Source organism: Phytophthora infestans, genomic scaffold (assembly GCF_000142945.1).
Source record: "Phytophthora infestans T30-4 supercont1.50 genomic scaffold, whole genome shotgun sequence".
In the NCBI taxonomy this organism is placed as follows: Eukaryota; Oomycota; class Peronosporomycetes; order Peronosporales; family Peronosporaceae; genus Phytophthora; species Phytophthora infestans.
In genome coordinates this window covers 755397-768751 of record NW_003303709.1, presented here as the reverse complement: position 1 = coordinate 768751, position 13355 = coordinate 755397, and the positions used below count along the sequence as shown (strand labels likewise).

Here is a 13355-nt window from a genome sequence, read left to right as displayed (position 1 = left end):
GAGATTACGCGCTCGAAGAATTCGTACGTATGACTCGATCGCGTGACGAGATCCAAGCGAAACTGGCGGACAGCGAGCTCCAGCGGGACAAGGCGGCTACCGAGTGGGCGAATGCCAAGCGTACGCAAACGGAGCTGGAATCCAAGCTTCGCCGCACTAGTACGTGGATGAGCGCAGTTGGGGGTCTGGGACCGACGAGGCAGGGGCGGCGCGACGCGCTGGAGACGTTGGGCCGTGGGCCGGAGTGGGAGTGCCAGGCATCAAGGATGCGAACGCGTTTGTGAGCTCGTGGAGCTGCAGAACGCACAGGTGAGGTCTAGTGACCTCCGTCGTCTTGACAAGACGTGACCTCGCTGAGGAAAGTTCGAGAACGGAATGTTCTCATCTTAGTGAGGGAGAGTGTAACGGGGTTACATGGTGTGGAACACACAGGGGTACGAAGTACCCGGAGAGTTAACAAACTCTCAGTACATAAGTTGGAGAGTTAACAAGGTCTCTCAGTACGTTGGCCGAAAGCCACACGTTATGCATTTGATTAGGTTTAACTATGCTAGATAGTTAAACAGATACATTCACACCTAGGCGGCTTGGCCGCAATAATAGTAAATAAAACACTTCTGGTTTTGAAGCATAAACGTTAAGGTATTAACTTTGAGCCCTGGTCTTGGGCTGTAAGTGTCCTTTGGATAAGGAACTTAGTATTAGTGACTCTTTGAGTCGAACGTCTTCCTCTGACGCTAAAGCTACGGCAGCCCCGCTGCACGTTCGGCAAGGGCCAGTTTGTGCAGCACGCGCTGCTTCAAAATGAGCGCTATGAAACCCTGTTGACAGCGATAGAGGAATTCAAAGCGAACAATCCTGCGTGGTCAAGACTTCAATGTGTGCTGGTGGATAAGGATTTCACAGAACTGTCCGTACTTGAAAAGGCATTTCCTGGGGTGACAGTCTTACTTTGCCAATTTCACGTGCTGAAGTACCTACGGGAAGAGATTGCTTCAGCTGACTATGGCTTTTCGAGGTCTCAGAAAGAGCAACTTGGCGGTGTTGTGAGCTTACTTGTCTACGCAAAAACGGAAGCAGAGTACGACAAACGCTTTCAGTACATGGTGCATCTTGCGTCGATTGGTTATGCCGGTCCAGTTGCGAATGATCGATTTGGTATCGTAGTCGGTGTGGAGTCGGGCTCAGTCGGTGTGGAGTCGGGCTCAGTCGGTGTAGAAGTCACAGATCATGAACTGGAAGATATTTCTTCTCGCATTGATGAACATCCTTTTGTGAAGTACTTTCGAAAGAATTGGGACAGCTGTCGTGAGCTCTGGTGTGCACATAGGCGCCAGAATACCGTCACACTCGGCAATAATACCAACAATCGCCTAGAAGCCTCTTGGAAGCAGCTTAAAGAGTGGGTGGATTCGTTTATGGGAGTGGATGAGTGCATCGCTTCGACCATGTACTATCAAACGTTACCAGAGCGATTGTTCATTGCAGAAGTATACAAGAATGTGACCGTCCAGCATCCTGATTACAAAAACGAGATGACACTGGTGACGAATATTGTCAGTGAGCATGCTTGTGAACTTATATTCGGGCAGTATTCGTATGCTATTAAATCTGCGTCGTACACGTTTTATGAGGGGTGCCCAGACGTGTATTTTATCAAGAGTATATCTACAGCTGATGACGCGCTGGACGAGATGAACGCCGAGTATTCAGTTACTAAGCGCGAATGGAAGTGCTCCTGTCTATTCATGTACACGAGATTGCTACCCTGTCGACACGTTTTCTACCTCCGAAAGGCTTTTGGTCAGGAGACAGTCATCCCCACACTACTGTTAAACAGGCGGTGGCTGTTGTCTACTGTGCGTGCGGCGATTAAAAATACAAGTGTCGTCTCTGACACAGCGGAGCCAAAGTCTTTTGAGGTAAAAAAAATGTGATATCCTCACAGGCGAGACCGTGGGACTCGAACCACAAATATTGTGAAGTACTGCAATTTGCATCCCAAATTTGTGACACCATGGCGGGACTCGGCATGACGCAGTATAAAGAAGCGATGCAGTATCTTCAAAGTGTGACTGGGCGGTTCAAGAGAGGCAAATTCGAGGATCCCGGTGTGCCAATTTTACCACCAGCTGAATCTGAGCGTCACGGTTCGACTAGCAACCCGCGCGATGATGCGCTGTCGCCGCCACTACTTACTGTCACGATCGACTGCACGGCCCGACTCACCACGTGTCGGGCGGAACTGCTTACTCGTCATGCGGATACAGCAAATTTGAGTCATGTATCCCCAACTGCCTCTGAGTCTGACCATGCCACAAGCTGCAACTCCGTCGAAACAACACAGGTTGCAGATTTATCGGGCCAGTCGGTCTCGATCGGAGGCCAATCGGGCTCAATTGGGGGCATATCAGGTCCAGTCGAGGAAGAATCGGGTCCAGTCGGGGAAGAATTGGATCCAGTCGGGGAAGAATTGGATACAGTCGCGGACGTGAAATTAAGCACACTACCACCAGCAACGGAAGACACGCCATTTGTGATAGCGAGTCCTCCAAGATCGCGAGGACGACCAAGACAGACAGCCAGATCAAAGAAGGCAGCTCGTAAAAAAACTGTCATTGTAGCTCAAGAAGACTCAGAGCTGTACGCTTCGAATTTAAGCTTGGCGTCCGTGGATGCAGCGCTGTCTTCGGATGCAACATACATATCGTCAGCTGCAGTTGTGAACAAGTTCAAAATGGTGGAGTATGGCTTCAAGCTCAAGACACCTACAGCACGAACAATATCGAGCTTGCCACCCACAATTGCTTTGATACCAGCAGAGTCGATCACGCGGATATTGCGCCCTGAACAAATTGCCATTTGCAGGAAAAAGGTTTCGGCTCTGCAGTCGAAGCACAAAGGCCTAGCAGAAAGTGCCGTGGCGCTGGATATTCCAGGCTTTGGTGCGTACTCAACGAGTACAATTGGGATCATGAATAGGTGGCACAGGGCAATAAATGTGGTAAAACAGGTCGAGAAGGCTGTGAAGTGGGTCGAAACCATTGACTTCACACTCCCAATGCCTGCTCCGTTTCAAGTGGTGCTACAGACGGATATGCTGTCAAAGATGCAGTAAATCCCGCTTTTGTCTGCAAAGATACGTCGACGAAATCATGCCATCACTACAACACTTTCTAACTAAACGTTATGTTCGACAAACAGGCAGAAATTCTAGATCTCGTCGGAAAAGAAACAGCTAAGCGACGATACCATGAATATCGTCATGTCCAAGCCGTTCGGAAAACGAATTGATGTCGTCTTTGTGGATCCAGGTGCTATCGGTTCCATCGATAATGAAGATAGTCCTGTCAATACCAGAGCCTTCGCTACAATTTTCGCGGGCAAGACGAACGAGAAAATTCTGATCCCTATATGCTGCAGCAACACGCATTGGTGCTGCGTAATGGTGAACCTAAATCTGAATGATGTGTGCATCTATGACCCAATGAGCTCGAGCTATGTCGTTAGAGTCCGAGCGATCGCAGAAAAGCTGGCAATGCAACTGCCAAACTACGCACCAAGGAAATACCGAGTACACCACTACATGGGCGATCTAGGGGTACAAGTAGATTCACACAATTGTGGTATGTATGTTCTGCTAGCGTTTGAGGTATTCGTCGGTGCCCAAGGTCTGTGCATGCTGAGTAGGAAGGAGTTACAGTATCTGCGCTACAGATACATATATATGTGTCTATAGTTAGCTCTTTCAACAAGTTGATTTTGATTCTGCACTTACCAGTCCCACTGAGCTCTACTGAATAAAGTTTCTCATGCTCATGACATGATGCCGGTCGTACTTGCACGCTCAAACCACAAAGTCTTCACATCCGGATATACGTATACGGACGCTTGATTGCTCAACTGACTTATTTTGTGTCGGGCATGGTCGGGCATTGATCGGGTGCTGTCGGGCACCATTAGCCTGTCTCTTCCACACCAGTCGGGTTGAATAGCAAGTGCCTTTATCAATACACCCCGTTTTCGCGGGGGTGGACCATATAGGATTTGCAAATAAATCAGACTTTAGCTTACAAACTCTAGTTCTTTTAGATTCAGGACAATCGCATCCGGAAGTTTATCAAAGTCCGAGGGCGCGGAAACGGGGTACAGTACTGTACATGTATAGTTTGAATGTTGTCCGTCGCAGCGGTCCCGAAACGTCCTAAGATCCAAAAAGACGTGGCTTGCTATAAGGTGGGCGTCGTCAAATCAACGTCGTTTAGCTCTCACCGGTTGAGCGGTTCTAAATTTACCCTAAGATCAAAAAGACGTTGCTTTCGCTCTCAGGTGGTCGAGAGGTTGCGTCGTCAAAATAGCAGCTGCCTCGAAAGAACGTTCCAGGACTGGTCTCGCAGGTAAATTACGGAAAGTAAAAAAACTGCCGGCGTAATGTTCCATGTCATACTACTAACGTTTTCGTGGGAAATGCCTGATGCCGAGTTTCCAGATATTGAAAAATTCAGGCGATTCTGCGGGGCCCAAAAAACTGAATTCGGAATTACTACAGCGATGGCGCTCTCTCGGAATGAGTAATCGTTTGGCCTGGTTAAAAGCTTCGTACACTCTGGTTGCTTATACAAGTGTTTGGCCTTCTGTAGCCGCACAACTTTGTCAGTACAGCCATGTGTGTAATTGACGCACATGCTGCCGAACTGTACTGTGATACCGTACTGTACGTATTACGAAGTAGTACCGATATTAGTGATTGGATACTTTAAGAAGCATGTTTCCTGCTCATAATTTAAAAAAGAGTATGCAACCGTTATAACTAGTTTGCACTGCTCGCCACAATCGGGGTAGGAAGTTGAAGGTTGCTGCGCAACAGCAGTAGCGACTCAATAGCTAGGCCTTTTCGGTCGTCGTGGGCATCATGCTCTTGCTTGTGATCGGCCAAATAGTGCCACTCCATTCCTGCATGGATAAAAACATCTTAGAATATCGCATCCGCGTTATTGATTCACTAGATGATCTTCATACCGGGATGATCGGGCCCATATCAACGTCGTCTGTATCCCAGCTGACGATTTTGTGCACTGCGGGAATCATGTGGTCGAACACAAACACAAGCGCCAGGGTGATCTGACCCAGCACGGCGTCGCCGAGCTCCATGGGTGTGTGTGGCTTGTACATCATTCTCTTATGCTTTTCTCTCAAGTTTTGTTGGTCTTAGTCTGGATGACGCAAATAGGTAATAATTGAGTCTCAAAGGCACCCATTTCATTGACCACCATTCGTGATGAGCATGTGTAATTATTATAGCAGCATAGAAATGATTAACGTCAACTTCAGCCTGCGAAAAACCCACTTGCCAATCGCCTCTTTTGTAGATTTCAAGAAGATCTTTCATTTAGCAAAGCGATATACACATTGCGTCATCATCGCTTTAAGTTGTGACTGTTGCTGCGATGCTTAAAAAAAATCTTCTTCAACAAAATATGGGAATTCGTTTTTTGCGTTGGTAGTGCCGTCTCGGTGGGCCATCGTGTCGTCGGACGCGAAGCGAACAGGTGACGACGGCGACCATTTTGAAGCGCGTTGAAACAAGTGCCACGTCGGAGTCGTGCCAACTGGTACACCTCGGGGAGTATGTCGTATGACTCTCGCTTTTTCATAAAGGCTCTTTAGGTCGAGCGATCCAGGCTAAAAAGTCAATCGCCGTCAACTGACCGGTCCTGGAGCTATCTTCGATACAGTAGGCGTTGCCGACGACGAAACGCCTGACACAGTGACGTGTGCAGCATGTTGCCCTTCCGTGGCCCAGCGAATGGTGGCAATCCGCGATCATGTTTATTGCATTCTGTTTCGTCAACACTTTTCACCTTTTTTTTCATGTTTATGTTGTAGAAGTTAGCGCTAATTACAAAAGCGACAACTTCAATTATGAAAATTCGGACGCATCTCGTCGATAACAAGGAGAAACATTGTGTCGCATTAGATCTACTCTATGGCGATACACCACACGCTATATATACAGTGTACACACCACCACCAGGTATTATTACCCCGTACACGACACTTCTGTCGTGACGGCGAGAAAACGATGCGTCTGGAGAGACGCGTTGCTTGAAGTTCAAAAGTGACTTCACAGTTTTCCACGTAAGCTGAAGTTGATGTCCGTAGCTGAGACACAGTCGAGCGTCCCGCAATGCAGTCTCTATGTTACGGGACGCAAAAGAACGCCGCGATCCAGAAGGTCGACGTGTACTAATTCACAAAGCTGCCGTCTTCAGACTCAGTTACCAATTCCCGCCAAGACCAACAAGACGCCGAAGAGAAGAATACTACTTCAAGAGAGTGCTGTACAAACCACACACACCTATGGAGCTCGGGGATGCCGTGATAGGCCACATCACGAGTGCATTCGTGCTTGTGTTCGGCTTTATGGTCCCCGCTGTACACAGCGTTGTTAGCTGGGAGACCGACCTCAGTCCCATCGTTCCGGTACGATAAACTGCACCACTGACAAATCGGCTGGACTAACGTCAAAATTATGTTTAATTGAAGGAATGGGCTGGAGACATAAGCCCAGTCAGCAAAAACAAGGCGCTCGATTCGCTGCCCCGCCACTAATTTGGCTTAGCTCGTGTCGGGTACTGGTACTGTTTCACTGCGCGACGACGGTACCATCAGCGCAAGGAGTCTGAATCAACTCGACCTTAACAGCGAGTGCCCGCTTACATACTGCTTTAATTTATACTTTTTAAACATGCGCTGCTTTGGCCCTGTAGCACCTAAAAAATGTTGTTGTGCTTTTTTGGGGAGCTAATTCAAGTACTCTACAAAAAAGCGCTTTCGAAAACGGTATCTTTAAAAAAAAAGCAATAGGAGCTTTGATGTCGCTTTTAAGTCTGACGTTGAAAAGTGCTCGCTTAACTGAGGGTCGCTCTTAACCACGCCATGGCACAAAATGCTGTGATCCGATTGGATGAGCGCTTGCTAGGGCTAGAGTTTAAAGTAAATAAAATGACAGGAAGTGCCACGGACATTCGCAAGTGTCATGGCAAGGGGCAATTGCCATGTGCCATGCTACTTTTATTTGCATTAATGAATATTTTAAAAATAGTTTTCATGATGGCACAGTGGCAGGTCTATTCGTAACCACGCCATGCCATGGCTCAATCTCTAGTGCCATGGCATGGCACACGTGGCAGTGGCTAAGAGCCACCCTGAGAAAAAAACTTTCTGTTTTTCTAAAAGCACTTTGATTTCGAAACACTTTTTTCAATGACATTTTATCAAATCATTGCGATTTAAAATAAAAAGGAATTCCAAAGGTGTTAAACAAAGCGTTTCTTTTTGAAAAAACGACTCTTAATTATTTTGGCTTTATAATATGATCAAATATTAATTGAACCCTTTTTTTCGAAAGCGTTAAAAAATCGAGCTCTTACCAAACGGTTTTTCGCTTAATGGTCAGCCAGCCATCCGTCAAACCGACGTCTACCACAAACATCAAGATGACCGACTCCGCCGGTGCGAAAATGAACGCTGCGACCATCGCCGAGCCCTTCAGCTTGGCCGTGCGCCAGTATATTGAGCAGGACATGGGTGGCGTGGGTCCCAAGCTCGTGGGTTTGCTGGCTCACGGCCCAAGAAGTACGCCGAGTGGACGGGCAAGACCTGTGCACGCGACGGCATCCGCTACGAGCTGCGCGAAGTGCCCAAGGACGAGCTGCTGGAGGCTTTGGAGAAGGCCAACAAAGACTCGGATGTGCACGGTATTCTCGTGTACTACCCGTGCTTCGGCGCCTTCCCGAGCTTCTTCGGTGGCACCATGGACGATTTTTTGCGCGACAGCATCAGCATTAAGAAGGACGTGGAAGGACTGTGCCAACTCTACCGTGGCAACTTGTACCGTAACATCCGCTACGTAGACGACGAGAAGACGCAAAAGTGCGTGCTGTTTTGCACACCTTTGGCAATTGTCAAGATCCTCGAACACCTTGGCGTTTATGACAAGACCAAGCCTACTGGCGACCACTTGTCAGGTGTTAACATCACGGTTGTTAACCGTAGTGACATTGTAACAGCGAACGTCTCCTACTCGCTCACTTGCAGAGGTCGTGTACGATGTCTGGACAGTGAGTACGACGGAAGAAGTAAGCGTTAACACACTACTCGCCCCACACTTGGCAGATTGGGAATTGCTGGAGCTCCACCCTTGGTGGACTCCGTTAGAAATAAAAATATCAACCAAGTATCTAACGGGCGAGTGACTACCAATACTAAAAAGACTTCTGGTTTCTGAGACTGCGTCGTCCAGGTCTCATACTCCCCTGAAACTGGAAGTCTTCCTTAGCTTGTTTGCGCGTCATCTGGGTCGGATTGTTGTTCTGGTTCTTCATCTGTATCCCCATCAACTTGAGTACACAGGCATTCGACACCAAGCTACTTTCGATGTTGGCGAAACTTGCCCTTACCCAATGGCTTGGTTAAGGCATCAGCAGGCATGACCTTAGACGGCATGTGTTTTACCACAATGTAACCAGCATCGACATAGTCAATAACCTTGTATATCACCAGATCTAGACACTTGATCTTGTGATGTCCGCTGGAATGTGTCATGACCGGAACAGCTGCAGCATTGTCCGTCCAGAGAAGAGCTGGAAGCTCGACAGGAACTTGTAGTTCGGCTAACAAGTTTTGTAGCCATCGAATTCGATCTGCACAGCAACTGGCTGTTGTGAGCTCAGCACTGCATGTATCTTTAACTGCACTGGGCTGTAGCTTACTTTGGTATGCTACAACACATCCACCAAGTGTTACAACTTGGCCAGTAACAGATCGACGAGTGTCCATATCATTGCCGAGGTCAGCATCAGCATATCCAACGATAGAAAGATTGCCCTTTGCAGAAACGTTTGGTAGCACCAATCCATAGGAACTAGTCCCCTTCAAATACGTAAGAGCGCGTTGAGCCAGTCCAAAATGTTCCTCTGTATAACAGTCAAGAAACTTGCTCAAGACACGAACCGCGTTCGCGATATCGGGTCTCGTACAACGCACCAAATACTGTAGGGAACCAACAATTTGACGAAATGGTAGATCACTTCTGTTTACGTCAGGTCCGTAGGGTTTGCTGGGTCTCACAGGTTTTACTTTTGGGTCCATTGCACACGAGCAGTGTGATCGCCATATTTTTCCACAATGTGTTGAATGTACGATTCTTGTGACAACGTGACTCGTGTCGGCTCCACTTTTACATTCATGGCCAGCAAGAGGTTGATCTCCCCCAAATCCTTTAGCTTCAATTCACTCTTCAACTGTGAAATTAGCCACGTGATACTCTCATTTTTAGCCGCAATAACGACATCATCAACGTAGACTGTAAGGAAGATAGGAGAGTCGTCGACCCACTTGACGTAAACGCCATCTGCAATTATGCTGGATTTGAAACCAAGCTTCACTAGATATCTCTTCAAATTTGCGTTCCAGATCGGAGGAGCTTGCTTTAAGCCATATAAGCTCTTCTTCAACAAGCACACACGTCCAGTGCCATCGTCGAACAACTCTGGTTGCTCCATATACACGTCGACATCCATCTCACCGTTTAGAAATGCCGTAGTGAAGTCAATTTGGCGAGGTTCCAGGTCATAGTAGAATGCGAGCACAATGACAACACGGATTGCCTCCATACTCACAACTGGAGAGTATACTTCCCAATAGTCTGAACCAAACGCTTGCTCGAAACCCCGGAGAATAAGTCGAGCTTTGTAGCGTACAATTTCTCCGTTTTGATTCCTTTTAATGACAAACACCCAGCGACTGGTCATGATCTTAGTGTCCGACGGACGGCTCACTAAAATCCACGTATGATTCGCTTGTATGTCAGAGAATTCCGTTTGCAAAGCTTGCCACCACTTATCACCATCATAACCTGCAAGCGCTGCACGAACTGACTTGGGCAGCTTGTCCGTAGTTGAGATGAAGTAATTGGCAAGCGAAAAGCCATGTAGCCTTACGTTTGGACGACGTGTAGGTGTTGATCTGCGAAGCGAAACAATTGGGTCTTTGGTGTGTGTTTTCCGACGTCGCTTAACTTCAACCAAACCCGGTTGTCGCTTCTTTTCAACGTGTTTTGTACATCTCGTATCATTCTCATGTCCATCGACACGAATTATAGAAGTGGAGTCACAATTTGGAGTACCATAAGTCTGGGCCAGCTCCCCTGTTCGTCTGCGTTTTGTTGGACCTGAGTTGATATTATCAAACTCAAGCTCCCACGCTCTTCTAACTTTCGTCTCTTGCACTACATCGCCTTAAACCTTAGCATCCATAGGACCGACTTCATCGGAGCTATGCAATGCCAGTGCAGTTTCATCGCTGCTACAGGAGCTCGAGTAGTCAAGAAGAGGAAGTCTTACATACGGGATTGAAACAGGTAGCACCACACCAGGCTTCTTCGCGTAGAACTTGTCAAGCAACTGATCCATATAGTCAGCCGCCAGTGTCCACTGTTCGCGAAACTTTACGTCACGAGACTCCACAATGTGTCCGGTAACAAGATCGAGGACACGATATCCAGTCGTGGATTTAGGATATCCTAGAAACAATGCATCTTTCGCTGTCGTATCTTGTTTACCTTTCCGTCTTTGCTTAGGGACGAAGTACGTTGCAGCACAGCCCCACACACGTAGACCAGATACATCAGGTATACGACCTTCAAATAACTCGTAAGGTGTACTGTCTTTAATGGCTTTGGATGGTGAGAAGTTGCGTATCGTTACCACAAACTTGAATGCCTCTCCCCATAGTTTTGTTGCAAGTCCACTGGTTACGAGGAGAGCGCGAACGGAACGCAGTACTACACCATTCATCTTTTCGACGAAAAACTTTTTTCTTCGGGTGTATACGTATTTGTATACAGCGGACGAACTCCATTGTCTCGGAGGACTTGTTGTAGCTTTTGATTTACAAACTCAGTTTCTTGATCAGACCCCAGGAATCTGACAGGTCGCTCACATTGCTTCAGCTGTAAGATCAACGTCTTCAAGTTGTCTGTACATTGAGACTTTTGACGGAGTAAGAAGCCCCATAGGTATCGTGAGTATTCATCCTCCACGAGCTGAAACATCACGTTTCCAGCAACCGAAACCTCACCATAGTGACAGACATCGGTCATCAGTTTTTCACAACACCTTATTGATCGACATGGAGACACATTCTTGTATGACATTCTTCGCGATTTTGCTAATGTACAGCTTAGGCAATTCATCGCATCTCTAGTGCGCTCACTAGGAGAGATCGTCATGCCTGTAGCCATCTCGATCACGATGAAGTTGCTGCAATGCTGCAAAATTCACATGACCAAAGCGAAGATGCCACCGAAATATCGATTCACCTCCAGCCACAAATGATGCAACTACTTGAGGTGAATTACACAAACCACGAGTGCGATAGTAACCTCGACTCTTGCCAAGCACTATTGCTGTCGGCCCCTTCCATAATAGCCGTCTTGGAGGTCCGTCCTGAGGATACTGTGACTCACATTGCCAGCCTTGCTCTTCAAGTGCATTAACACTTAGCAGATTAACGTGACATCCAACAACATTACGAACTCCAGTAAGAACGCAATCAAGCGCTTCTCCAGTTTCGCCACGTCTATCTTGTGTGGATAGGAAAGATACAGGCAATTGAGACACCAAATGTTCCGTTGTTACTTCTCCTGTCCACGGTTCATGTGGCGTGTTCGTCTCCACGTAGTGCGGGAACTGTGTCATAAGTGACCGGTCAGCGCAGGTATGAGTAATAGCTGCTGTGTCTAATATCCACTCCAATGAATTAGAGGTATCAAACGTCGACAATAATGTAGACCCAGTACTTGACACAGCACAAGTATTTTCAACACGACCGATCATTCCCAATGGTAACGGCTGAGGAGGTCCACCTTTGTTTCCCCCATATACGCTAGAGCTATCCCCAGAATTGTTGCCACACTTTGCTTTTTCAGCATCTACGTTGCCGTGCTTCAGATCAAATTTGAGCTTACGACACTCAAATTTGTGATGGCCTTCTCTATCACAATAGAAGCACTTGCCCTTCTTTCGTTTACCAGGACCAGACTTTTGATTGGCTTTGCTTCCTCCTTCACTGGATTTAGCTCCACGAGATTGTGCTCCACTGGGTTTAATCCAGCTAATATGTTTACTAGATGTGTCACCAGTTTTCTGCTTCTTAGCCACGTGCATGATCTTCGAGTTTCCCTCTTCCTCATCGCGGACGATCTCATCCATCTCGGTCTCGGACTTCAGTGTGTTCAAGACTTGCTGCAGAGTGGGTCGGGACCCGGGAGCCATGATGCGAGAAAACTGACGCACGACATCTCTGTTTGTCTGCACTACTCCCATGAGAATCACGTCCACAGTGAGATCATCATCGATAACTCGACCCAGATTAGCCAACACACGACGTGTATCGTGAATTTCCTGAAGCCAAGAATCCATCGTCTGCTCACGAGTGTAAGCTGCGTGGAAGAATTGCTTCAATACCCACACGTAATTAGAAAACTCACGCTTAGTATGGTGTGCTTCCAGATCTTCCGACATTTCCTTGCCAGTTGGAAGATCACACATACGCTCAGCGTCTTCAACTTTAGCACCTCGAAGCAACGTATCTTTCACAAAGAAGTCCAACATATCGTAGCGCTGTTGAAGTTCCCCATTTACAATCGGACGCTGTACGGATCCATCGATCAGACCCCAAGCATTAAATCGATGTAAATAGGCCATAACTTGAGCGCGATAGAGGTTAAAGCTTCCTGCCATTTTTGGTGGGTTTTTGTTCACATCCAACGCTAGGTTAGTCGGTGGCAATGGTATCCTTCGTTGTTGTTCTTCATTAGCGTGCAACCTCGCTGAAGCGTTCACCACTGGAGTTCCAGTCAAAATGAGTGTTGAAGTTGGTGAGCTCAACGCAGAAACAGACTGCGGCTGTGGAGACTGAAGGACAGGAATCCCGCCAGCACCACCAGCCAACGGACGTACCAGTCCAGCCGCTACTGACACTGCAGGCGCTGATACAGCCATCATCCGTCGCGACGCGGTCGGAGACGGAGTACCAAGTAAGTCTGACATCGAAGGCAGCGTCCACGACATCGTCAGCGTTCACGTAAGTTCTGGAAGTTTACTCCAATTTTGGGCTCATAACCCTAACAGCGAACGTCTCCTACTCGTTCACTTGCAGAGGTCGTGTACGATGTCTGGACAGTGAGTACGACGGAAGAAGTAAGCGTTAACACACTACACCCCACACTTGGCAGATTGGGAATTGCTGGAGCTCCACCCTTGGTGGACTCCGTTAGAAATAAAAATATT

The 13355-nt window shown here is 47.5% G+C and overlaps 2 protein-coding genes across 2 annotated transcripts; one reads left to right on the top strand and one right to left on the bottom strand.

The window, feature by feature from the left end:
* Positions 1-7523: 7523 nt before the first annotated feature.
* PITG_17187 (methylenetetrahydrofolate dehydrogenase [NAD+], putative) lies at positions 7524-8729 on the top strand (the record flags this gene model as incomplete). The annotated part of the gene is made up of 3 exons (XM_002897030.1): positions 7524-7610; positions 7640-8123; positions 8692-8729. The coding sequence occupies 3 exons, from the start codon at positions 7524-7526 to the stop codon at positions 8727-8729; spliced, it is 609 nt and encodes a 202-aa protein (XP_002897076.1).
* Positions 8730-11276: 2547 nt separating this feature from the next.
* Positions 11277-12485, bottom strand: PITG_17186 (uncharacterized protein; the record flags this gene model as incomplete). Its single annotated transcript, XM_002897029.1, has 3 exons — positions 11277-12052; positions 12101-12104; positions 12225-12485. The coding sequence occupies 3 exons, from the start codon at positions 12483-12485 to the stop codon at positions 11277-11279; spliced, it is 1041 nt and encodes a 346-aa protein (XP_002897075.1).
* Positions 12486-13355: the final 870 nt, after the last annotated feature.